At 38.8% G+C, this 27,674-nt stretch overlaps 1 protein-coding gene and 1 long non-coding RNA gene across 2 annotated transcripts; one reads left to right on the top strand and one right to left on the bottom strand.

Moving 5' to 3' along the window:
- The first annotated feature begins 1,305 nt into the window (after positions 1-1,305).
- Positions 1,306-4,219, top strand: LOC127445522 (uncharacterized). Its single transcript, XR_007898012.1, has 3 exons — positions 1,306-1,636; positions 3,831-3,877; positions 4,055-4,219. It is a non-coding gene; the product is annotated as an uncharacterized LOC127445522 (long non-coding RNA).
- A 3,722-nt stretch (positions 4,220-7,941) lies between these two features.
- LOC127445514 (protein PAT1 homolog 1-like) lies at positions 7,942-27,642 on the bottom strand. The gene is made up of 18 exons (XM_051705658.1): positions 27,534-27,642; positions 26,627-26,726; positions 25,543-25,943; positions 20,504-20,584; positions 20,219-20,419; positions 19,997-20,098; positions 17,221-17,307; positions 15,503-15,702; positions 15,270-15,420; positions 14,848-14,962; positions 13,692-13,789; positions 12,629-12,688; positions 12,324-12,469; positions 12,066-12,225; positions 10,831-10,956; positions 10,632-10,723; positions 10,049-10,198; positions 7,942-8,514 (listed from the first exon to the last, which is right to left on the bottom strand). Exons 1-18 carry the CDS (start codon positions 27,546-27,548, stop codon positions 8,493-8,495), a joined length of 2,307 nt encoding a protein of 768 aa, XP_051561618.1. The 5' UTR covers positions 27,549-27,642; the 3' UTR covers positions 7,942-8,492.
- Positions 27,643-27,674: the final 32 nt, after the last annotated feature.

Here is a 27,674-nt window from a genome sequence, read left to right on the forward strand (position 1 = left end):
TGTCTATCTATCTATCTATCTATCTGTCTGTCTGTCTGTCTATCTATCTATCCATCTGTCTATCTATCTATCCATCTATCTATCCATCTGTCTGTCTGTCTGTCTGTCTATATATCCATCTGTCTGTCAATCTATCTATCTATCTATCTATCTATCTATCTATCTATCTATCTATCTCTCTGTCTATCTGTCTATCTATCTGTCTGTCTGTCTATATATCTATCTGTCTGTCTATCTATCTATCTGTCTGTCTGTCTGTCTGTCTATCTATCTATCTATCTATCTGTCTGTCTGTCTGTCTGTCTGTCTGTCTATCTATCTATCTATCTCTCTGTCTGTCTGTCTGTCTGTCTGTCTGTCTGTCTATCTATCTATCCGTCTGTCTGTCTGTCTGTCTATATATCCATCTGTCTGTCAATCTATCTATCTATCTATCTATCTATCTATCTATCTATCCGTCTGTCTGTCTATCTATCTATCTATCTATCTATCTATCTATCTCTCTCTCTCTCTCTGTCTGTCTGTCTGTCTGTCTTTCCATCTATCTATCCATCTATCTATCCATCTATCTATCCATCTGTCTGTCTGTCTGTCTATCTATCCATCTGTCTGTCTTTCTATGTCTGTCTGTCTGTCGGTCCGTCTGTTCGTCTATCTATCTAGCTATCTATCAGCCTAGTCCTAGACCAAGAATTTCAATATTAAACTATGAAAATCCATTATAAAAAATATTAATTATTAGATGTTTTAAATAATGATCATCTAAATAAAGACTGAAATAAACCATTTCAACATTGATTGAACCATTTTACAATATTTATAAAATTATTTCTATAATTTGTTTTTGTTTTTAATAAAAAACATTTTGCCTTGTTAACCAAGCTGACAAAAGTGTCAGTGAAGAGCATGAAATATGAGACAAGTGATGTTTGAAGAAAACAAAGAAAAATCAAGGTAAATATCACTTGTGAGCAGAATATTTTAATTGGCCTTCATTTCCAATCAAGCTGTATGTTTGCCAAATTATACCAAAACTGTGAAAATATTCAATTGTGTGTATTTAAGACACATTAAATTAAAAACAGCAATGAAATCAGCCTTAACAAGACAAAGGAGTCTGCCATTTTTTATCAAAAACATTAAATATGTTATTTCCATCAGCGTCGTTTCCAGCACAGAATTCTATTGAACACAATACAGAATCTGAGATGTGGTGTGAATCACACTGTAGTGGACCTTCAGATAAAAATGACAAAAATTACATAAATCTCCTGTGATGCATGTATACTGTTGGACTGTTGTTATGGTATTGTTGAAATGTGCAGTCCAGCTTTTACCTCAGACCCCATTATAGGAAGTCAAAGAGTGTAGTCTCATAGAAAAGACACACCCATCAAGTTGCTTTTGCTCAGCTAGTGAGCTTGTTGTTCTGCTATTCCCCAATTTCTGCTGCTGCGGAAGACTGCGACACACATGGCTAGATTGTTGCTATAACTATGACTATTTGTCAATAGTCAAAAAATTGCTCAATTTATCTTTTTTTTTTTTTTTTTTTTTTTCTATTTGGAGATAACACTGCGGGCTTCAGAGATACCAAATTTTTGGGGATTATGAAACTTCCTCAGCACATTTCATGGTAGGCCTAACATTTTTTTTACATTTTCATTAGTATTTCACTGACTTTCAACTAATTCAATGTAAACAAAAAAAGATTTTGAACCGAGAGGATTTTCTTTCTTGATTTCTTCAATGAGAAAGATTACCATATTTCTATGAAAGATTTCCAAAGCTCTAATTATAACAATATTTTTGTGTAGTACAAATTGCCCCCAAAACATCAAAAATAATGTATAAAGTAGCTTATATTTGCTCCTGCTTCCACAAATTGTGGTTTTGTTGTGGGTTTTCTCTCTCTTTCTCTCTTTCTCTCTCTCTCTCATGTAGCTCTGGGAAACCAAAATCATTTAACTAAATCGGTTCTTTCGGACAGTTCATCTAATTTAAATGGTTAAAATAAATGAGTCCCTGATATGTAGTGTTGGGGCCTCCGATTAATTTTAGAGAATCTGCTCTTTCGGACAGTTCATGTAAATTAACTAGTTCACATAAATGATTCACTGATTCACTTGAGCCCCAACTTACCTTTCTCTTTCTAAGCAAAATATTTAGTGTATTCCTACTGTTTTCCACCACATTCGATTCAGTTTTATAAAATAGGGTGCCTATTTTTATTAGTCAATTTATTTAAAATTGAATGTCGTCACCCCATTTGTTTAACACTTACCCTATGGTTTACTATAGTAGGCCTGGTAGCAATGGCATCCTACTTTAAGTTATGTGAATCTTGTAGCTTGTGAAGCTAGTTTTTAAAATAGTGTGAGAGCAAGGGGGCCTGGGTAGCTAAGCACACCTGAGTTTGAATCCAGGGTGTGCTGAGTGACTCCAGCCAGGTCTCCTAAGCAACCAAATTGGCCCGGTTGCTAGGGAGGGTAGAGTCACATGGGGTAACCTCCTCGTGGTCGCTATAATGTGGTTCTCGCTCTCAATGGGGCGCGTGGTGAGTTGTGCGTGGATGCTGCGGAGAATAGCGTGAAGCCTCCACGTGCGCTACATCTCCGTGGTAACGCGCTCAACAAGTCACGTGATAAGATGTGCGGATTGGCGGTCTCAGACGCGGAGGCAACTGAGATTCGTCCTCCGCCAACTGGATTGAGGTGAGTCACTACGCCACCACGAGGACTTAGAGCGCATTGGGAATTCCAAATTGGGTAGAATGCACCTAGATTATGTGAAAAGGTCATGTAAAGACAAAATTAATAGGGATGCTAAGAGCTAAAAATAACTACATTTGTGTGAGAAGTTGGATAAAATATCTAGAACTGAACATGTGAACATATGGGCTAGAGGTTGAAATGCCCACGCTGAAATGGTATATAAGTAAATGTTCTGCACTGACAATTTTTAAAAATAAATAAATAATGTCGGTTTAACTTCATTCAGATGTGGACATTGGTTCCACACAATGAAAATGAGTTTCCTTAATATGAAATAACAATAGCAGGCTCTACTGAAATACTTTGTGTAGTGAAAACCTTAATTCATTGAGTTAACCTAACTTAAAAATTTGACATCTTCAAATAACTTGAATCATGCAGCATGCTAGCAACAAAAAACATTTGCATAGTTCATATATCTTTTTGTGCAATATGACAAGTATGATGCTACTGATGTGTTTTCCAGATCCCTAGTCAGTCTAGTAATTACTTGCTTCATAAGAAAAGCAATAAACACTGCTATATCAATCGTATTATTATACCCATCCTTTTCTCCACAATAGGAACCTCCAAAAAAATCCAACATGACAGGAATTACTCTAAATCCCAACAGAACATTAAACACTATCAGGACTATCAATTTCCTTTCGCATAGAAATACATAAAAATAACAGTTAATTTCAAAATGTACTCTCCCAATGCAGTCCCATACAAAGCATGGTTGGACCTGGAAATGCCCTGCATGGTTTCAGCAATACATTGATGCAACAAATATTATATACATAGTCCCAACACAATTGGATTAAGTAAATGTAAATGAAATTGTGTTGCATTAGGTCTTTTTAATTAAGTTAAATGAGCAAGTATTAAAAATCACGTTGAGTGAACACCATCCATTAAAAGTCTGAATTGATTTGAACATTTCATAGCAATGTAGTCATATCACTTTTTGCTGAATGTGTTGAATTTCACTTGGACTTTACGCAATATGATTATGTTCTCATCTCAAACATACAGGTATTAAATTAATTTGATATTTTTTCATATTTTCAATAGAGCTGCTTCCCCTTTTTTCAGTGGAGGATGAGAATTTGAAGATTCAAGTGAGTCCTCTTCCCAGCCAAACTTTAGTAAACTTTCTATTTGGGTTTTGATTTTATTCTCACCTTCAGATAATTTCCACCTCAGTAGCTTCCCTAACACTGGAATATATACATGCATAGAAACTGTTTTACTAGTCCAGTCTGTTTTATTGCATCTCATCTTCATCACTCCATCAGGTGAAGACCATGGTTACGAGAATAAAAAATATATCTGAACTGAAAGACTCTGGATTTGGTCGACCTTGGCCCAGACACGGACTCAAACTGTTGTTCTGGTTTGCTGATCACTGTATTTCTGTTTATAACAATGACATGTTCCTCCATTGCAACCCTGCAAGTGAAGAGTTTGGATTTCACTATTTCGAGAATAGAGGAGACAAATATAATGTCAAACTTCTTCCGGAATTGAATTCTCCGTACTATTTGGTTGGCAATTTGAATTCATCAGGAGCTGAGATGCTTCCGGACTATGTCAAGAAAGACAACAGCGATAGAAAGGTCAACAGCAATACAGACCGCATCATTGTCAGCATTCGAGGAAGGAAGAGGTTTGGGAAAGTTTATGTGACCACACACATAAATAAATCAAAGTATAATCCAAATGCCACATTCCATATAACCAGAACTCTCCTCATGATCATCAAGTCATACCCCAGTGCAGACAACTTTCTCTGGGACACTGGATATTATACACACTACCAAGCTGAAAGACCTATTCGGCCAGTTTACCAGATGCTTCAGATAAGTGTGTCAGATTGTCCTACTGACATGGAATCAGCAACTTCTTCAAAGAGAAGTGACGTCTCCGTACAGTTAGATGATGATACATCAACACAACACTGTGCCTGTAACTGTACCATACTTTGACATGTTTTTATTTGAAACCAAAAAGGTATAGCCACAAGATGTAAAAATTATGCTTTAATTGTGTTTATTTGTTTTTGTGTGATAAAATCATTTACTAACATTATCTGTGTATAGTTATTTACACAGTACCTTTATGGACTGGCCCAATTTGGAATGCCCAATTCCCACTATTTAGTAGGTCCTCGTGGTGGCGCGGTTACTCACCTCAATCCGGGTGGTGGAGGACAAGTCTCTGTTGCCTCCGCTTCTGAGACCATCAATCCGTGCATCTTATCACGTGGCTCGTTGTGCATGACACCACGGAGACTCACAGCATGTGGAGGCTCATGCTACTCTCCACAATCCACGCACAACTTACCACACGCCCCATTGAGAGCGAGAACCACTAATCGTGACCACGAGGAGGTTACCCCATGTGACTCTACCCTCCCTAGCAACCGGGCCAAATTGGTTGCTTAGGAGACCTGGCTGGAGTCACTCAGCACACCCTGGACTCATACTCACGACTCCAGGGGTGGTAGTCAGCGTCAATACTTGAATCTGGAAAAATATTAAAATCTTTGTGAAATTCTATCCTCCAAACTAAAATGTCAATATCATATTTTTGTATTAGTTCTTTGATAAAGAGTAAATAAAATAAAACCACACTAGGATACTTCAGGCAAGGGTCACCTGAAGATTATTTCATAAAAAAGGCTATTTTTATAAATATCAGGTCAAGGCAATTTGTAATGTGTTATAAATGTTGTAATTTTATACAGTTTAAATGACTCTTTGTTCCGTGATTCATAACTGTTTCAATTAATTGCAAATGTTTAAAAGTAATAAAAATGAAAAGTAATTGTTTAAATAATACTATATCCGCAAATCAGAAGTTGGAACAGTATGGAAAATGCTAAAAAAACTAAAATTCTATTGTAAATTCTATTCACTATGTGCTATATTGAAAGCACTACAACACATTATTTGATGTTTTACGAATGTAATTATTATTAAAAAAAAAAAAAATCTGAAAATATACCCTCTTTTAAATTAGATGATTGGAACAAGTTGCAAAAAGTTGGGACAGTCGAGTGCTTACCACTGTGTAGCATCCCCATTTCTTCTAATAACACTTATTAAGCGTTTGATCCCTGGAGACAAAAGTTTAAGTTTAGCAGCGTAATTTTCCCCATTCATCCATTATGCAGTTCTTGAACGGGGTCTTCATTGCCATATGGTGTGCTTTATAATGTGCCACACATTCTCAATTGTTGACAGGTCAGGACTGCAGGCAGGCCAATCTAGCACCCACACTCTCTGCTCACACAGCCATACACTTGTAATCCGTGCAGTATGTGCTTTGGCATTGTCCTGCTGGAAAATGCAGGGACGTCCCTGAAAAAGATGGCATCTGGATGCAGCATTTCTCACTTGTTAAAGGATTTTGAACATACACCAATCAGCCACAACATTAAAACCACCTGCCTAATATTGTGTAGGTCCCCCTCGTGCTGCCAAAACAGTGCCAACCCGCATCTCAGAATAGCATTCTGATTTTATATTCTTCTCACCACAATTGTACAGAGCGGTTATCTGAGTTAACGTAGACTTTATCAGTTTGAACCAGTCTGGCCATTCTCTGTTGACCTCTCTCATCAACAAGGTGTTTCAGTCCACAGAACTGCCGCTCACTGGATGCTTTTTTGTTTTTGGCACCATTCGGAATAAATTCTAGAGACTGTTGTGTGTGAAAATCCTAGGAGATCAACAGTTACAGAAATACTCATACTGGCCCATCTGGCACCAACAATCATCCATGTGATTATCTAATCAGCCAATCGTGTGGCAGCAGTGCAGTGCATAAAATCATGCAGATACGGGTCTGTTCTCAAAGCACTGGATTATTTGCTGAAGCATCTGTTGACAAATCGGCGAGCCTCAACCCATCCTTGCTCTTAAAGGACTGGGCTTTTCTTGGAGGCTCCTTATATACACGATTGCCTCACCTGTTTATCATCTCCAGCTTCACACAACCTTGTTATTTTAACTTGTCATATTTTTATTAATCCTAAATCGCTCCTATCACAAATATTTTGGAGTTGCAATCATGTAATTTGAAATGAGTGTAAATAAAAAAATAAAACATTATTCAAAAGGTAATGCATCAAATAAAGTGTAGTTGTGCTTTCAATATAGCACTGGGAGAATAGATTTAAAAATAACTCCTTTTTGTCTTTATTAGCATTTTCCACACTGTCCCAGTTTCGGAACTGGGCTTGAATATTATAATTTTACATTTAACAACAGTTTCGAACATCATCATCAAGTCAGAATTATACAGTTCAAGTTTATTTGGCCTTATACAAGAGGTATATTTCACTTATTATATACAACCCATCCATTTCTATGTAAAGATCTTTCTCTGTCATTCATATATGCAAATGTACTCGTATACTCATCTTTGAATTTATTTACACATAAGCTTATATCACTTGTATTAATTTTTATATGCAAGCATTTTACTTATTTTTACTCTAAACTCAAATCAATTTGTTTTCCTTAATGCTTTTATGTAGCTGTAATAAATGTCCTGTTCCAGCTTCATTCATGTCTTCTGTTATGAGGGAGTTTCTCTCTGCTGAATGTTTGTATTATTGAAAATGTTATCAGGTGGCAGATTTCTTCATGGGAGCTCTCATAATAAAGAAAGCTTTGCATCAACACATTTAGAAGTGATAATTTGACAGGCATAACATTTTCCACAATGCTTGCAGATGTGACAAGTAGGTCAAGTATTTATAAATCATAGTAGTATTTGTGTTACTACATTTATGCTTGTGTTACTCTTTACAGTAATACATATTTTAATGTAAAGCAGCAAAAAAAAAAAAAGAAAAAGAAAAAAATTTGTTTTAATAAGAATCACAATTGAGAATAATGGGACTAAAAAAAACAACATCCAGATGCATTATGGTCATGAGAAAATGTGCTTAACAATCATGAAAATAATGTCATTTTGAAATCTTAAAGGTCATAAAAATTGGCTTTATTTTCTTTATGCAGAATGTTTTTTTTTTAATCTTGTGATTTAGGGGTGAAATGGGATCTTTACTGGTTTTCGTAAAATTCACCCGTTACAGAGTGTAGCAGATTTTGTATCAGTTGTATAAACGCTGTGCACCAGCTGATAAGACCAAAACAGCACAACCGAACAATGACTTTGTATAATAGAAAGTTTAATTTCATGTTTTATCACAGGCATCATGTCAAGATATTTAAAAATGAAGAATGACTTTGTTTAAACCTTCATTGAAACTCACAAACACACTTGCACAATCACTCTTTCACAAACATACCTCAAGCTGCAGTGTATAAGAAAAATTAAGATATTAATATACAGCAAATTTCTCAAATCAATGCGTCTTAAATAAGGTCTGATGTTCTCATGATTGAGCCATTTCGATGGGAAATATCGTCTGCCACGTAGGGATTTAGTGAGGTCCCTTCCCTGGCTTTATCTGCTTAGAGTTGACCCTAATGGAAGCTAAAATTCATATACCTGATCGCCTACATCGACAAACCTATTGACAACAGTTTCTTTACCATTTAAACATTATTCTTATCAATTGTAACTCTAAGAACAGGAAAGTGACAATGTTCTGCAGGACTGTCCCTCACTCTCCAGTACATATCCACACATAAAACTGCTCGTTCACAAATACATTAACAGTCAGTCTCTCCTCGACTGCAACGTGTGAAGAAACTTCTACCTGGACAAGGCTGTGATCCTGGGAGAAAAAAAAATAAAATAAAAAACACAAGTCAATCTAAATGCTCAAATGACATCTCCACTTCTCTTTTCTGCTCAAATGTATCATACACTGAACATGAAACCAAACATCATGTCTTCTAGGGCAGGAGGATATACTGAATATTCACTATATTTGCAATTAAGTTCCTAATCTACACAGACTTTTTTTGGTGAAGTAAATATAGCAGAAAAGATTAAGATAAAGACTAAAGATAGAGATTAAGATGTGCAGCTTGATTCAAATGCCACTAATGCAAGGTGATTTATTAGACTACACAGCATGCATTAGGCTTCCCTGTGGAAGGCTTCCGTATGTCATGTGATACATGATTAAACGTGTTTATAAAATGTTTACAATATGAAATTTTCCAATAAAATGTTAATTTAAATTTTACAAAGTTTTTTGAGTACCACATACATCAGAATTGTTTTGGGGTTTTTTCTCCCAATCTGGAATGCCCAATTCCCACTTCTATGTAGGTCCTCGTGGTGGCGCGGTTACTCAATCCGGGTGGCGGAGGACAAGTCTCCGCTTCTGAGACCGTCAATCCGTGCATCTTATCATGAGGCTCATGCTACTCACTGCAATCCACGCACAACTTACCACGCATCCCGTTGAGAGCGAGAACCACTAATCGCGACCATAAGGAGGTTACCCCATGTGACTCTACCCTCCTTAGCAACCGGGCCAATTTGGTTGCTTAGGAGACCTGGCTGGAGTCACTCAGCACACTCACAACTCCAGGGGTGGTAGTCAGCATCAATACTCGCTGAGCTACCCAGGCCCCGTACATCAGATTTGCAAATAAAAGTTAAGTGTTGAAGTGAAATTTATTCACTCTCTTAAGTAGATATTACTATTTTATACCAATAACATTTACTTAGAAAAACTGAGCAAAAGCTTGCGAGAAATTATGCGAATCGTACTAATAATTTCAGTGTAATCTGTATTTTTGTATTTAATTTCCTTTAAATCTCATTTCCTAGACTAACTTCCTGATCTCTACTTATCAAGATTTCTGAGTATGAGATTTTTAAAAGCATCTTTGATTAAACTTATGTAACAAAACTGGCATGAGTTGGTAAGCTTGATTCATTTCAGTGAATCAATTCAACACTTCAATTTAATTTAATGATTCAATGATTCATTTTCTTCAAACCAAAAAACAAAACAAAAAAACAAATCATGGATGTCTCAAGCTAAATATTGCTGTTTATTACTGCATATAAATTAAATGAATAATTTAATATTTTGCCTTGTGTTCAATTATTGAAAAATGGTGTGGAAAACATGCCTTGATTATTTTTAATTTTACTTATTGCTTTAAACATTTCAAATTTACTTGGCTACAATGGCCAAGTAAATACAAAACAAAACAACACAACACCACACCCTTTCTAGCCATTTCAAAGTAAAAATAAAAAGATTGAGATATACTGAATATTGTCAAAATGCTCTTCAATCTATTCAAACTTTAGCTTGTGGTGATTATTTCAGTGCAAAAACTCACTGTAGCTTCTCCTGCAGGAGTTCGAGTCTCTGCCGGTCCACATATCGAGAGAACAGCGAGACAAGGTTTGGAGGAGTGAACAGAGGAGATGAGAGACCAGCAGACGGGACCTTCAAAAGCTCCCTCGTCACTGAGAACACCAACTCAGTCCTGGACATAGTAAAGGTATATATTTGGAGGGGAAATTGATAAGACAAAATGTAAAGAAATTAAACGGTTAAAAAGGACATGCAATGACAAAAGATAGTCAAGTAGTAGTAATAGTAACCACTCTTTATCCAATTAACTAACGATAAAGACAAATACTGCAACAGGCACCATTTGACATAAAAACCATTAACATGCTATACATTTGCCAGATTAATTTTCCTGGAAAAGGTACCCATCTGTTATTCACACAAACAATGGCTTTCAATGTTTTATATGTACAGCTACCTTTCACACACCACTGCTAAAATGCAAATTTTTTATGTCATTTTCCAGAAACGACCTTTATCCAGCTGGTACAATTTTATTTAACACCTTATGCATCTGTAATGAAGGGAACACCTGTAATTGGTTTAATATGCAGGTAGATGCTCACCATCGGTTGTCATCCATGAGTTGACAGTTGGCATCAGAGCTCTGCATTCTCTCTCCCTCACTCAGAATCAGATAGAGCAGCGTCACACCGAACTGACAATCACAACAACACAGTGGATTCATGTACAACAGTTATAAGTAACAAATCACCACAGAGCATCCATTTATTAATAAGTTTGACGAAAAGTAGACTCCAATACCTTATTTTGCAGCACGAGGGGAAACTGTCCTTCACTGCCTTGCAGCTCCTGAAGGAGGTCGGTGAGGGAGGTGCTCGACATAGACTGGATTACTACTGTAACTGGTTTAACTAACCAACACAGTACCTACAGGAACAAAGTAAAGAAGTTGTTCGAAGATGCCAAATTTTCGTTTTCTTTAGTAGATGGATTGTATGAACTGTGAGGGTCAGACTATCATTCTTATACTTCGATTTAAACTATGCAATGGTGCGGTTCCCAATAAAATTACCAGCCAAATGCCGAATAATGGTTTTTTTTTTTTAACTCTCTAAATAACCGCCCTTAAAGGGATTGTTCACAGAAAAATGAAAATTCTCCCATCATTTACTCACCCTCATGCCATCCAAGCTGTGTATGACTTTCTTCTGCAGAACACAAATTAACATTTAAATTTTTTTATCTCAGCTCTGTAGGGCCATACAATGCAAGTGAATGGTGATCAGATCTTTGTCGCTTCAAAAATCACAAATGAGACATAAAAGTAATCCATAAATATCCAGTGTTTAAGTCCATATTTTCAGAAGCAATATGATAGGTGTGGGTGAGAAACAGATCAATATTAAGTCCTTTACTTACTCTAAATCTCCACTTTAACTTTCAGAAGTAAAAGTGAAAGTGGAGATAAAGAGTAAAAAATACTTTTTTTTTTTTCACCCACAATCTATTATATCACTTCAGAAAATATGGATTTAACCACTGGAGTCTTATGGATTACTTTTATGTTTCCTTTGTGATTTTTGGAGCAACAAAGGTCTGATCACCATTCACTTGCACTGAATGGACCTACAAAGCTGAAATATTCTTCTAAAAATCTTTACTGTGCTCCCTCCACTGGCTGATTTTATGGCACTTGTTAACACTGAGTACAGTCAAGTTGGAAATTCCCTTTGTTATATTTGACTGGAATTGATCACTGCTTTGTTCTGTCCCCTTTGGTTGATTTATTTTTATCATTTAGTTTTTGTTTGTTTGTCTTTTTGGTGGGGGTGAGGTTGTAAATTGTTCTTTCATGTTATCTGTCGTTTTTGTCAGTGCTGCCATGCTTTGTGTGAACCATCCCTTTAATGCATCCAGCAACAGGAATGCCCACAACGACTAACAATAGGGCCATTCAGAGACCTCCAGCAATAAAACGCTGTATGTGTGAATGCCCCATATAAGACAAGAATTACATACATTATGTGTAATTTTACCTGGTCTTGCTTGTCTTTCTTGGCCAGGGCTGGAAGGTTCCTGGCTATTGCCATGACAACAGCAGCAGCCTGGGGCTGTGGCAGGAAGGGGAGGAGTCTGGAGATGAGACGTTTCCCCTTGCGCACAGACATGATCATTAAACACTGCTCATCACTCACTCTGTAGGAGGACCGATAGGAAACCAATGAAATGTTACATTGGGCCTGATCTTGGGCTCCATATTATCTGAATAATGAATCAATGTAGGTCTTGCTCACCGGTCGTCCCACTCTTTTTCTCTGAGGGAGTTGTAGAGTTGCAGTGTGTGGGTTTTATGCTGTTCTAGCAGGGTGTCTCTTTGGTGCTCAGGGGTCTGCAAGAACTTCTTCTCAAAGTCTTGCACTTCTAGCAATAGACTGTACATCTGCATAATAAAATATTTACTAATGTAGAATATTTGCTAATTATAAATACATATTAATGCATTATACATGACACTGCTGTCATGTATGGGAATAAATGTAAGACTGATCCTATCAGAATAAAAACACAGGGAGAGTTACAATTGATAAAGCTCTCTTACCTTCTCCACAGTGTAAAGGATTTGCCGTCTTTTATTCCACACCTGTTTCTCACGTTTCTCCTTAAATGTGACAGAAACAAGCAGTGACCACGTGACACATGAAATGCTACATTTGAATACAATTTAACCCTCCTATTGTGTTGAGAATCCACATACACCTTTTGCATTAGCGGGTCAATTTTGACCCGGTGGAATTTAAGCTTATAAATCATTCATAACCTGATGGTTTTCATCTAAAACATATTGTAAGCCATTAATAACTTCACACATCATTTTCACACATGAATTGGCCACCACAGAGTCCTGAACTTAACCCCATTGAAAGTATTTTGGATGTGCTGGAGAAGACTTTAAGGAGTGGTTAGACTCAACACAGCCTTTAAATTGATTACGGCGAGCATTCGTCATGGCATTATTTCGACAACCTTATGCAACGTCACAACATTTATTTCAACCAAAGTTGCATTAATTTTTGGCCGAGATCTTGTATTGATGACTGGAGAGTCAAACCACTCCGTAAAGTCTTCTCCAGCACATCCCAAATACTTTCAATGGGGTTAAGGTCAGGACACTGTGGTGGCCAATTCATGTGTGAAAATGATTCCTCATGCACCCTGAACCACTCTTTCAAAGTTTGAGCCTGATGAATCTTGGCATTGTTTTCCTGAAATATGCCCGTGCCGTCAGTGAAGAAAAAATCCATTAATGGGATAACCTGGTCATTCAGTACGTTCAGGTAGTCAGCTGACTTCATTTTAACACCGCACGTTACAAAAATATATTTATAATGTATTTTTTGATAATCTTGACAAAGTCACAACATTTGGTTTCCATACTAAAAACTATTATTATTATTATTTTTATTATTATTATTTACCTCTCTTGGGCAAAAAATTACCCAAATGCAATAGGAGGGTTAAAGAAACAAACAAACTAACAATAAAAACAGATAGAACTGAACAAAATTCACATTATCATGCGAGATTAGACAACATGACAGTCCGATAAGGAAGTTACTTGTTAAAATGTGCTCTGTGCTTTAGCTGCCATTACAAGAACTGACCTCGTCATCACTGCGAGTGGTCACCACAGCATCAATCATTTTCCTTGGATTGTTCACACTGGATACGGTGAGTTTTCCTAGCGAGCCAGCAAACTGCACTGTGAAACACACAAACAGCACACAGGGTATTTAAATAGAACATAATTTCTGAGAAACTCCAATTTTTACCAGTCCTTTTTTACCATAAATCTTCACTTTCACTTTTACATTCTTCTTCTGTTTTTGGCAATTTGCATTATTCATGCATATCACCACCTACTGGTCGGGGCTGGTCAAGATGGAGATTTATAGTAAAAAAAGACTTACTGATCTGTTTCTGAACACAAATGAAGATTTTTAGAAGAATATCTCAGCTATGTAGGTCCATAAAATGAAAGTGTATTGTGACCAAAACTTTGAAGCTAATCCATACGACTCCAGTGGTTTAATCCATGTCTTCAGAGGCGATATGATAGGTGTGGCTGAGAAACAGGTGAGAATATTTTTGTCCTTTATTTTCTATAAATCTCCGCTTTCAAACAGCCCTCATGTGCATTCACGAGAGGTCTTCTTAATGCATATCGTCACCTACTGGGCTTTTGTGCAAATATGATTATTTATTCTTTTTCTTTCCTCTATCCCTCCCTTTTTTCCCTCTCAACCCCGCCCAGTAAGTGGCGATTTGCATTTTTCGTGCATAACGGCAAAAAACAGAACAAGAAAAACTCGGTCCTCTCGTGAATGTGCATAGGTGGGCTGCTTGAATGTGGAGATTTATAGTAACAAAAAAAAAAAAAGGACTAAAATATTCTCACCCGTTTCTCAGCCATACCTATCATATCGCTTCTGAAGACATGGATTAAACCACTGGAGTCGTATGGATTACATTTATGCTGCCTTTATGTGCTTTTTGGAGCTCTGAAGTTTAGGTCAGCATTCACTTGCATTGTATGGACATACAGAGCTGAATTATTCTTCTAAAAATCTTCCCTTGTGCTCTGCAGAAGAAAGTTATACACATCTGGGATGGCATGAGGGTCAGTAAATGATGAGAGTTCATTTCTGGATGTCTTTTTCCTTTAAATGTTTTCTGACATTAAATTAGGCCTACATTATTACCATATTAACTGACATGAAAGAGATTGACGGTTGCCACGGTGCTGTGTGTCGTTTGTACCTGGGCGATAGGTGTGCTCGAGTTTGGCCACCTGAGGAGTGATGAGTTTGGTGGTATGCTCCTTTCTATGGTCTCTGTCCCGTTCCTGAAGCTTCTCCATCTTCTCATAGTAATTCTGCAAAGTAAGAATAGATATCATACACCAGAAACAGCGATTAAAGCTACAGCCTCTTTAGATTCTGCCGCACTAATCCATCACTCAACTTTTATACTGTATGTAAAACTTTTAACAGATTTAATTTACAGCTTGACAATCCCAGTCCCTTTTTACTTTCATTATATGGAAATAAAATAGCCAGGATATGCTTCATAAATGCTCCTTTTGTGCTCCACAGTTTTGGAATGACATGATGACATGAATGTTCATGTTTGGGTGAATTATCCCTTTCATTTCAAATGAGTAAATGTTGAAGTGCCATTACCTGGTAATAGTAGTCATCCAGGTAAGGGTCGGTGCTTTGAAGCTGCATCATTTGGATTCGAGCTACCCATTCTTTCTCTCTTTGAGTCATCAGATTACTATAGGGGTCTCTGTTTTTCCTTTCCCCAACACCTCTCCCTCCGACGTGATCCCTAAGTGCGAGATACCGAGAGAAACATTTACATGAGGCATTTTAAACTGGTGCTTCCTCCAGGCCACACTGATGGTACTCACCCTGAGGCTCTGCTCTGCATCCTCTGGTTTAGCATCCTGCGGTGCTGCGGGTGGAGGTGGGTGGTATTATGTCGGATGGGTGTGTGGCTGAGAGATGGTCCGTGGAGACCCACTCTATGGCCAGACTGCCCAAAGAACGGTCTAAAACCCCCAACACCTCCCTGTAATAATGGAGGAGCTGGACCAGGACCACGCTGGAACTGACCAACCAAAAAAAGTGTTGTATGAGATAACAGAATGAGCAATGAAAAGAGAGTCTGTCAAACAGTGCTGTGAAAAAGTATTTGATTTCTTCTGTTTTTGTGTATATCTCATACTAAATTGTTTAAAAAATTCAAACAAAATCTAACATAAAACAAAGGCAATCTGAGTAAACACAAAATACAGTTTTTAAATGATAATGTTATATATTGAATCAAAAGTTATACAATACCAACTGGGCCTGTGTGAAAAAGTATTTGCCCCTTAGTTACTAAATCCCCAAATCTATGAAATTGCATTCATAATGGGGTTCAACTGGACTGCAGGACTCTCTCGCTTCAATAAAGGTCACTGTTCATGACTCCAATATCAGAAAGACACTGGCCAAAAATTCCATCCATGGAAGAGTGGCGAGGTGAAAACCACTGCTAACCCAGAAAAACATTGAGGCTTGTCTGAATTTAGCCAAAACACACCTTCATGACCCTCAAACCTTTTGGGAGAATGTTCTGTGGACTGATGAGTCAAAAGTGGAACTGTTTGGAAAACAGGGGTCCCATTACATCTGGCGTAAATCAAACACAATTCCATAAAAAGAACATCATTCCTAAGGTCAAGCATGGTGGTGGTAGTGTGATGGTGTGGGGATGCTTTGCTGCTTCAGGTCCAGGGCGACTTGCAGTAATTTAGAGAAACATAAATTCTGCTCTCTACCAGAAGATCCTAAAGGAGAACGTCAGGTCATCAGTCTGTGAGTTGAAGCTCAAGTGCAACTGGATTATGCAGTAAGACAATGATCCAAAGCATTCAGATCCACCTCTGAATGGCACAAAAGAAGCAAAATTGAAGTTTTGGAGTGGCCTAATGAAAGTCCCGACTTGAACCCGATTGAGATGCTGTGGCAGGACCTTAAACGGGCAGTTCATGCTTGAAAACCCTCCAATGTGGCTGAACTAAAGCAGTACTGCAAAGAAGAGTGGTCCAAAATTCCCCCACAGCATTGTTAAAGACTGATCACCAGTTATCGGAAGCATTTGGTTGCAGCTGTTGCTGCTAAAGGTGGCACAACCAGCTATTAAGTTAAAGGGGGCAGTTAGTTTTTCACATGGGTGATATAGGTGTTGGATAACTTTTTAGTTTCAAACTAAATACATATATATTTGAAAACTGTATTGTGTGTTAACTCAGATTGCCTTTGTTTTATGTTATATCTCGTTTGAAGAGCTAAACCAATTTAGTATGGAAAATACACACAAATATAAGAAATCAGGATACTGCAAACACAAATACTTTTTCAAAGCACTGTATTTCTATGGTTAAAGGTATGATGGAAACTCTAGTATCACTCGTACTATACTGTATTTCCCAATATTGTATGGTATATGATATTGCTATAAATTATGCAATTGAACACACTCATTTATTTCATTAAAGGGTTAATTCACTGAAAAATTATCATTCTGTTGAGTTAAACTTTGAATTTCCATTAAATGAAAATCTATCATACACTGACACACCTGAGAGTTGAGCAGTTGTGCTCTCTGTATTTGAGAGAGAACAGGACCAACACCGGCAGGGAATGGAGGATGAGACAACTGTGAGTTCTGAGAAAACACAAAAAGGACAGAGTTTGATAAGTGAGTTAAGGACCGAGCTTGTTTTAAAACACAAACCCATTCAAAACTGATATGTGGCCACTGATTGTTGAAGCCAACCCAAGGATGAAAAAATAGGCATCAACCTGCAAAATTGTTTACATTTTTTGTTCAATGCATTACAGCTCCACCTTCAGGTTGTTGAGGAAAATTTTAATAATGCAAGAGGTAGTTAAAGGGATAATTCACCCAAAATTCTCTCATTTATGCATCCTCATAACATCCCAGATGTGTAGGACTTTCTTTCTTCAGCAGAACACAAATGAAGATTTTCAGAAGAATATTTCAGCTCTGTAGGTCCATACAATGTAAGTGAATGGTGACCAGAACTTTGTAGCTCCAAAAATCACAAAGGAGACATAAACGTAATCCATAAGACTCCAGTGCTTAAATCCATATACTCTGAAGCGATATAATAGGTGTGGGTGAGAAACAGAACAATATTTATGTCCTTCTTTACTCTAAATCTCCACTTTAACTTTCAGGTGTGAAAGTGAAAGTAAACAGGCTCCACATGTGACTTTCAGATGTAAAAGTGAAAATGGATGAACTACCCCTTTAAGAATGATAGTAAATCCTTACAAAATCATCGAATCATGCAGGGTTCCCATACTTGTTTTTTTTTTGTTTTTTTATGAATTTCCATGTCTTTTTTTAATGACCTTTTTAGTCGCTTGTGATTACTGAACGAGGATTAATCATTACATAAATAGAATAAAAATAATTAATTCAAATTTAGACTGATTCACTAGTAATCATTTAGAACGTTTTAGTACGTTTTTATTCACTTTTTCCAACTTTTTATTCTATTTCTAGCGAGAAAGTAGTTTTGTAATTATTAAATATACATTTGGTTGTCGACAAAACTCTCTTGATTTTGTTCTAGATTATTTGACCATTGTGGTTCGGTTGGACTGAATGAAGCAGACGTGTTACCTTTAGTGGACACCAGATGGCGATAATCAGTTGCTGGTATCCTAGCAACGATATTTTATTAGAAGTCTGCAACCGGACCGGCCCGACAGGACCCGAGAATCCGATGGGTTTCAGGTCGGGTTTGGGTCAGTTTTTCAAGTAGGACTTGGGGTTCAGGTCGGGTTTGTAATTAATAAAAATAAAAAAAAAAAGCCTACCGAACTCACAGACAAGCGCGAACGTAAGAGTTAGGGGCCGTTCACACCAAACGTGTATTTGAGCGCGTCTGTTTTGTTTTCCCATTGTATTGCTATGCAAACACATGCTGGACGAATGTCTTTGACTGTTGCGCCGTGTCTCGCTGTTTCTTCAACGTCTTGCGCAGGACCGGCACTGTTTAAACACTGTGTCAAGTAAAAAAGAACTTCATATTTTCAAAAACGCATGTCGAGACACCAGTTTCATTCTTTTCACTGCGTCTAGATTTTTTTTAGCGCAGTTGTCACAAAGATTCAATGTTCTGAACAAGTTCAGGCTGCATAGAGAGGACTGTTGCATCGTTTAATATTGTTCCAGATTGTTCTGCACCAAGCAAAGTTTCAGCACATAAACGGTAAATCCGTTCTGCTCTAGTGTACTGAGGGGCTGCCATGCATTGTTAAAACTGTATGTTTACTGTTTCAATACTGTTATGAATGTTGCCTATATGCTTACATAAATTATAACCTATAGCAGTACTTGCTAGGAGAAGAAATTATAAAGATAGTGAGTAATTTCGGGTTCGGGCTTATAATCTGATGGTATTGTTTGGGCCAGGTAGGGTCAGGCCACACGGTCTCGGGTACGGGTCGGGTTTCATTTTAAGGCCCGTGAAGACCTCTACACGTTATGCTGCCTCAGTATCCTGTCCAAAACCAATTTCTGGAGGTACCTTCATATGCAAACGCTGTCTATTGAATCACTGACTAATTGGGCAGCAAGGCAACAAGACAGCTACCTTTGGTTTCGGACGCAGCCTTTGAGCATAAGCCAGTTTGTTCTCTGTACAGCTGCGTGTTGCCTATACAGCTGGAGTTTCACTTACTGCCCCCTGCTGAAAACAGGTAGTACTTCAAGCTTGAATTGCTCTGATGGTAGGAATATTCCTTATTACGGTCCAGGGACATGATTAACGGCATTAATTTGTTCAACATGTAATTTTTTTTATATAATTAATTGCACCGAATCAACGTGTTAAATCGACAGCCTTAATTTAAAGTTGTTTATTATAGAAGTTAATAGTTTGAGAGTGCAGGGAGACCAACTCAACTGCTTCATTAACAGTGTGTCATGAGTGGGCAGCCGTTGCAGAGCTTTTTGGTCATGCTTTCTTTGCTGCAATTCTCTTATTAGTGGAAATTTTTCTTAAGGATTCACAGGAAGTGCAGTTATTCTACACAAATTCCACAATTCTAGATTTTTTTTTTTTTTTTTTTTTTTTTATGAAGTTGAAATAACGCAGACTGACTTTTTTACAGAAGCATATCCCATCAGTTAACAACATCGGAGCTCACAGTGATCTGTCTTTTAAAAGGTCAATAAGCTATCGTCAACACTCAAGTCCTCTATGGAAAATATTTCTTACTTTCAGAACCAGACTGTTGCACTCTATTGAGAGAGGCTTTGAAAATGGTGGAGGGTGCACTGATTTAGAAACAGTCAGGCAGTCTGGAGTGGCACTCACAGTGATGCTGAGGAGATTGTTGGGGGACAGATGCTCAGGGAAGGGAGGAGGGTAGCGCAGCGGCACGGATGCTCTCACGTGAACTGCTGAAGGGTGATTGTTCTGGAAAGACAAGACAGAGAGAGCACAACATACAATCAATGAACCATCTGAATTCATAGTGATCTGAATTTAATTGAAGCAAACCAGCAAGGCAACTTGTTTTGGAGAGGACTATCTTACCTGCTGATTGAGGATTTGACTCATGGGTTGTTTTGGTGGGGTCCCAATAGGCACAGCCCTTACAGGAGGACTTCCAATCACAGGTGAGCTGGACCGAGGCGGCGGAACCCTTTCGGACAAATCCCGCCCCTCCTCTCTGCCGAGTGCATGAGGGCGCTTCGGAAGCCCAACCTCTTTGATAATGGACAGTAGTGGACTGTCCTGAGAAGTAACAAAAGTGTTTAGAAACTACGTACAGAAAGACAATAATCCCAACAGCAATCTTTATACACACAAGTGTTTTACCTCTGTTTGAGTGACTAGTCCAGAGTTAACACTGACAGGACTGAAGCCCATACCGTTCTCCCAAATACTGTGAGTGTTTATCTATGGAAGTTAGATGGGAAAGTGGGATTGGGGGTACGGAGAAAGAGAAAATGTCAGTTAAGAAATTTTAGGCCATTACACGTCCACTCCAAGAACCCCCCCCATCCCAGATCATAAAGCGATTCTATTGGCTAAAAGAACTATTAAAATCCTATGCAATCGCTTCAAGATTCAGGTTGTCTTACAGTAACTGTGTAAATAAGAAAGAATAACTTTAATTAAATGTCACAAATCATATTATTAAACCGAAGATATAGATGTATAAAGATATAACATTTTTACATTTCTCTGTTCTGTTCTCTCCCGTTAGCTTACAAGCTAACCGGTTAGCCTATTAGTTTATCATTCCGCTAACTTTTTCACCTCTTAATTTTCTGTCGCCACCCAGTGATATGGCGGTATGTTTGTATTTAATAGAACTTTAAAGTTGCGGTATAGTAAATTTACAGTAAACAAACTTTTAATTTTTTTAGATTTTTGGTTAGGGTTAGGTATAGGGGTAGAGTTAAAGCTGAAGTATGTAACTTTTCCTGTGTTAAAATACTTCCTCCTTTCCCAGCTTAATATGCAGAGACAACTACAAATAAGCCATTCTTAGGTTCATTTTCTAGAAAACTTTAAGCACTGTTTCTGTGCGCTATGAAAATTCCTGTGTTTATTGAGCAACCCGCTTAGACACGCCCCAACAATATTCCTCAACCAATGGTGGGAGCTGGGGGTGGGATTATCTCTGTTTAACCAGCATACAGAGTGCGTACTCAGGAAGCAGTTTTGAAAAAACTTTATTTTTTAATTGGTGGCGCTAGTGGCACAGTAATTACATACTTCAGCTTTAAGGCCCCAGCACGCTCTTGGCAAAGTGCTGCTTTGTTCTTCGCTCAGAGACAAAAAAAAAATGTTTAAACAGATGAGCAACGATATACTGTTTGTGAACATTCAGACACCAGCCACACCGGTGTGGGAGGCATTTAGAGGTACATTTAAACACCAGGGCACTCAAGACTACATGGAAAACATCACCTAATATGACATTAAAATGTGTTATCAATGACTTCACGCCTCATTCTATGAGTTGATTTCACACAAGATCAGTAAAAGAAGATGTATTAACTACTTGATGATTATTTAAAGTAATATACACCGATCAGCCATAAGATTAAAACCACCTGCCTAATATCGTGTAGGTCCCCCTCATGCCACCAAAACAGCTCTGACCCATCGAGGCATGGACTCCACAAGACCTCTGAAGTTGTCCTGTGGTATCTGGCACCAAGACGTTAGCAGCAGATCCTTTAAATCCTGTAAGTTGTGAGTTGGTCTCCATGGATCAGACTTGTTGGTCCAGCAATGGTCAATGGCTTTGTTGAAGTTTTTCGCACCTGCATTCCAATCTACATCTTGATGTAATCCTTCCTCATGATCATGCAGAATGTTTTCATCAGCTGAATGGGAGACTAAACACTATTAAAGTGTGACGAGACTCAGGCTGTGCATGCAAGCCATTCACACATCACAAGCTGATCAACTGTTTAGCCCTTTTAGGTGAATCAAACCTGCGAAATCTTAAAACTGTATTTCCAGGTTTCATTTATATTTTGAATAGACTCAGATTTTTTCAATCTTTTAATGTAATTTTGAGTGTGACTATGGTTTAAGGAGGGTGCACCTGGGGGGTCTGGTTAGCTCAGCAAGTAAAGACACTGATTACCACCCCTGGAGTCGTGAGTTTGAATCCAGGGTGTGCTGAGTGACTCCAGCCAGGCCTCCTAAGCAACCAGATTGGCCCGGTTGCTAGGGAGGGTAGAGTCACATGGGTTAACCTCCTCGTGGTCGCTATAATGTGGTTCTCACTCTTGGTGGGGCGCATGGTGAGTTGTGTGTGGATGCCGAGGAGAATAGCATGAAGCCTCCACATGCACTATGTCTCCGCGGTAACGTGCTCAACAAGCCACTTGATAAGATGCGCAGATTGATGGTCTCAGACGTGGAGGCAACTGAGATTCGTCTACTGCCACCCAGATTGAGGCGAGTCACTACGCCACCACGCGGACTTAGAGCGCATTGGGAATTGGGCATTCCAAATTGGGGGGGGGGAGGGTGCACCTGTATGCTGGGTTGGAAATCTCAAGGATTAATAGTAGTGTTTTCCTTATTACATCACGTGTTGTTCTGAAAGCAAAAATGAACAAACGAAACACGGAATGTAGGCTGTCGTCCACGCAGCCTGACCGAAGCAAGGCCGGCGTGTTTACTCGCGTGATTAACCAAAAGTGAAGTGCTGTCGGCTCGTGATGCATGAATGGCTTGCATATGCTGCACGAGTCTGTTGAGTATACAGCAGTCCTGTCACATTTTAACTTTTTGTTTAGTCTCCCATTCAGCTGATGGAAACACACTGCGGAATTTCATATGAAAAAATAAATAGTCTACTCCTCTCTCGCCATTGCTGGCATGCCAGTGATTACCCCTCCGTGTGCCAATGCAGGCAAGCGGGCAATAGGTTGCCGACCCCTGCCATAGATGCTCAATCGTACTGAGATCTGGGGAATCTGGAGGCTAAGTCAATACACTGAACTCTTTGTTATGTTGCTCAAACCTTTCCTGAACAATGTGTGTGTGGCAGGGTTCATTATGCTGCTGAAAGAGGCCACTGCTATCAGGGAATACCGTTGCCATGAAGGGGTATATGTGGTCTGCAACAATCTTTGCAGGTAGGTACGTAGGTAGGTGGTACGTGTCAAAGTAACATCCACATAAATGCCAGGACCCAAGGTTTCCCAGCAGAACATTGCCCAGAGCATCACACTGCCTCCGTCAGCCTTCTTCCCAGGGTGCATCCTGCTGCCATCTCTTCCCCAGGTAAACGACGCACACGCACCCGGGCGTCCACATGATCTAAAAGAAAACATGATTCATCAGACCAGGTCACCTTTTTCCATTGCTCCATGGTCCAATTCTGACGCTCATGTGCCCATTGTAGGTGCTTTAGGCGGTGGACAGGGCTCAGCATGGGCACTCTGACCGGTCTGCGGCTACGCAGCCCCATATGCATCAAGCTGTGATGCACTGTGTGTTCTGACACTTTTCTATCATGGCCAGCATTACATTTTTCAGCAATTTGTGCTACAGTAGCTCTTCTGTGGGATCGGACCAGACGGGCGTCCATGACCCTGTCATCAGTTCACCGGTTGTCCTTCCTTGGACCACTTTTGGTGGGTACTAACCACTACATACTGGGAACACCCCACAAGACCTGCCATTTTGGAGATGCTCTGACCCAGTGGTCTTGCCATCACAATTTGGCACTTGTTAAAGTCACTTAGATCCTTACGCCTGCCCATTTTTCCTGCTTCCAACACATTAAATTCAAGAACTGACTGTTCACTTGCTGCCTAATATATCCAACCCCTTGACAGGTGCCATTGTAACGAGACAAATATTATTCACTTCACCTGTCAGTGGTTTTAATGTTGTGGCTGATCAGTATACATGCAGTAGATAATGTGTAATTTGTAATGTTTTTCTTGTGCAAGCGCTAACACGCTCAGTTACTGTAATTTATGATGACACTGATACTACTGCAAAGATGGGTGTATAAATGAGTGTTAATGGGTAGAATACAGACAAAAGAATGATGATAGGCATTTCTTATTTTGGGCATGTGTGAATGGCTTTCGCTGCAGAAGGCACATGAGTGAAGCAGCATATCAAACAACAGAGTGAATGGGCGCTCAAAGGAATGTTCCGGGTTCAATATAAGTTAAGCTCAATCGACAGGATTTGTGGCATAATGTTGATAACCACAAAAATGTATTTCGACTCATCCCTCCTTTTCTTTAAAAAAAAAAAAAAAAAAAGAAAAAATTGAGGTTACAGTGAGGTGCTTACAATGAAAATGAATGTAGTGAATTTTTGGAGGGTTTAAACAGAAATGTGAAGCTTATATTTTTATAAAAGCACTTGCATTAATTATTCTGTTAAAACTTGTATTATTTGAGCTGTAAAGTTGCTTAAATCGTCATTTTTACAGTCGTTTTTAGGGTTTGTTGACCTTACATTGTTATGGTAATGAAGTTGTAAAATTGGCTATAACTTTCCTTAGAAAAGGTTAGTAAGCGTTTTTATCACACTAAAATCATGTTGACATGCATATCCTTTGTGTCTTGTTGCTATACTTTTGAAACAGTGAGTATTTTAACATACAAAATTGCCCACATTCACTTCCATTATAAGTGCCCCACTGGAACCAAGATTTTTTTATTTTTAAAGGAGGGACGAGTCAAAATTCATTTTTGTGGTGATCAATATTATGCCACAAATGCTGCAGATTGAGCTTAACTTGTATTGAACACGGAATATTCCTTTAAGAGTACTTGAGTAGCTTTGATTCCTTTTGCAGACTAATTAAAAAAATAAAAAATACATAAAAATCGCATGACGTTCATGGAAAATGTCTCTACACGAACGATCGTACAGATGCAAGTATTTTTACACCAGCTCGCTTATAACTCTACATGCCGGTGTGTTCATGTTGACTGATCTTAACTGACTGAACAGGAATTAGCTGTCGGCCTCAAAGTAGGTGGAGCTCTAGGTCACAACTACCGATGACAGGGACCAGTGTCAATAAGCTGTTTAGCAGCCGGTACAAAGTTTTCCTGAAAGTTTGCCCAAAAACACCTTTTTTTAGGACATTTTTTTTTCTAAATGACATCTCACATGTTCTTTAAATTTGTAGAATGTGTGCAGGAGCATTTAGGGTTAGGGGTAGGTGTGCTGCGGGACGCCAAACAAACACAACAAACACACTGTATGAATGTAACATAACTGTTGCAAGACTTAAGCATTTCACTGGTTATTTGAAGGGGGCGTAACTTGTAGTGGGCGTGTCTTGTAGTAGTCTTGCAGGATGCAGACAGACCCTTCTCTAATAATATGAGCCAAACTATGACACAAACCTGTGAGAGAGGAGCCGACCCACTGTGCATGAGATGCTGCTGTCGTTGGTAACTCAACAGTAGAGAAGACTGTCCAGCTAATGCCGACGGATGAGCCTGGCCGGACAGCATAGGAGGCAGGTGAGATCTGTTCGAACTGGCCGTGCCCACTCCAGCAATGGCGGGATCCGAGCCCAGGATGAGATGAGTCAGTGACTCCGCTAGGTCTCCTCCGGCCCGTTCATCTATACCAGAGTAAAGGCGGGAGGAAGAGGCAGGTGGAGGAAGGGTGGAAAGGTGGGCAGTGCTGCCAGCAGGAGGGAGGTCAGCTGAGGTGGATGAGGGGTCACCGGCTCCCGCCGGGCCATCTCGTCGTTCGTCAAGTTCTGCGAGGCGGGCATGCTCCTCCTGCCAATCATCATCTACAAAGAAAGATTATTGTAACAAGGAGGCGTTACAATTCAATATTTCAGGTCTCTTTTCCAAAACCTAGTGAGCTGCCTTCTAATTTTAGACATACAGTACTGTGCAAACGTTTTAGGCACTTGTGAAAAATGTTGCATAGTGAGGATGTCTTCAAAAATAATGAAATAAATAGTTTTCATTTATTACTTAATGTCATACAAAGTCCAGTAAACATAAAAAAGCTAAATCAATATTCGGTGTGACCACCTTCACCTTTAAAACAGCCCCAATTCTCCTAGGGACACCTGGACACAGTTTTTCTTGGTTGTTGGCAGATAGGATGTTCCAAGCTTTTTGGAGAATTCACCACAGTTCTTCTATCTATTTAGGCTGTCTCAATTTCTTCTGTCTCTTTATGTAATCTCAGACTGACTCAATGTTCAGTGGGGGGCTTTGCGGGGGTTACGACATCTGTTGCAGGGCTCCCTGTTCTTCTATTATAATCATTTCTATTTGCAAAAGTAATGTTCGGGAGTCTAACATTTATATTTCCTATTGACACACTAAAGCTGAAGATATAAATAACCATCTTAAGACAAATTCTTTTGTGAAACATCTTAAGTGCCTATGACTTTTGCACAGTACTGTGCATTCAGATGTACTCCATATGTAATATTGGCTTTTGTTTCACTGAACTTACCGATTGCCCCTGCACCGAAAGTGTCATCATTGAACTGGTCAATTTCATCTTCTTCCTCTACCAACCCTTCCTCCTCCAGGGTGCAGTCCTCGTCCAAGGACTACAAAACAAGACAGAAGTGCACAGATGCAATATAGAGTACATTTGCAATAACTGCCATAGAAAATTGGGACTTTTAGAGGTGGAAAACAGTGATAGAAAAAATATGCTTCTGTAGCTAAGTGCACAGATTGTACTTGTGCACACCACAAACCAACATACAGCAAAAGAGTGTATTCATTCTATTTTCAATATTGATTTATTTCAATAATTTAGTTCCGTTATGTCACGTTTTAACGATTACAGTGCAAACACATTTCCAATATTGATAATGTAAATTAAAAAGTGATTGTCACAGATGATATTATAAATTAGAAATCTAACAGAGAGCTTTCTGAAACCCTTTAGGCCTGCTAACATCCCCACAGTTACGAGATGATATAAAATAACAACGCAAGTCACGCAACGCCTGAAAAATCAAATTGATCACAGCGCGTTTGCATTGACCTGGTATCAGACGTGCTAGCAGAGCCTCGCTAACATGCTAACAAGGCCAAAGGTTTTATATCAACACATCTGGGCAACACTAAACCCAAAACGTCAGGTATTTGTTGGTTACTCCAGATTGTATCTGGAAACTACGCCTTCACGCGTTATTCTGTATAAACATTGCAGAAAAACAGACGGTAAGGCCCCAAATTTAGCTCGCTAACAGTTATGACGAAAAACAAAGCTCTGAATTACCCTAAAAATCGTAATAAACACCATATAAATGGAACTTTCCACACTAGTTCAGCTTTAAATATAGCGAAATTAAGGCTCGTGGTGTAAAAAAAAAAAAAAAGAAAAAAAAGAGGCTAATATTTACCTGTAAACGGAACATGTATGTGTGTGTTAAAAATGATGTCGTTTAACTCTCCTGCGCGAGACGCCGCGCGCGCTTGACACGCACAAGATTCCTCACGCGCGAGATTGAAGGGATGGCACGCGGCGTGAGTTCAGTGCAACC

The sequence above is a fragment of the Myxocyprinus asiaticus genome, chromosome 8, assembly GCF_019703515.2.
Source record: "Myxocyprinus asiaticus isolate MX2 ecotype Aquarium Trade chromosome 8, UBuf_Myxa_2, whole genome shotgun sequence".
NCBI lineage: Eukaryota > Metazoa > Chordata > Actinopteri > Cypriniformes > Catostomidae > Myxocyprinus > Myxocyprinus asiaticus.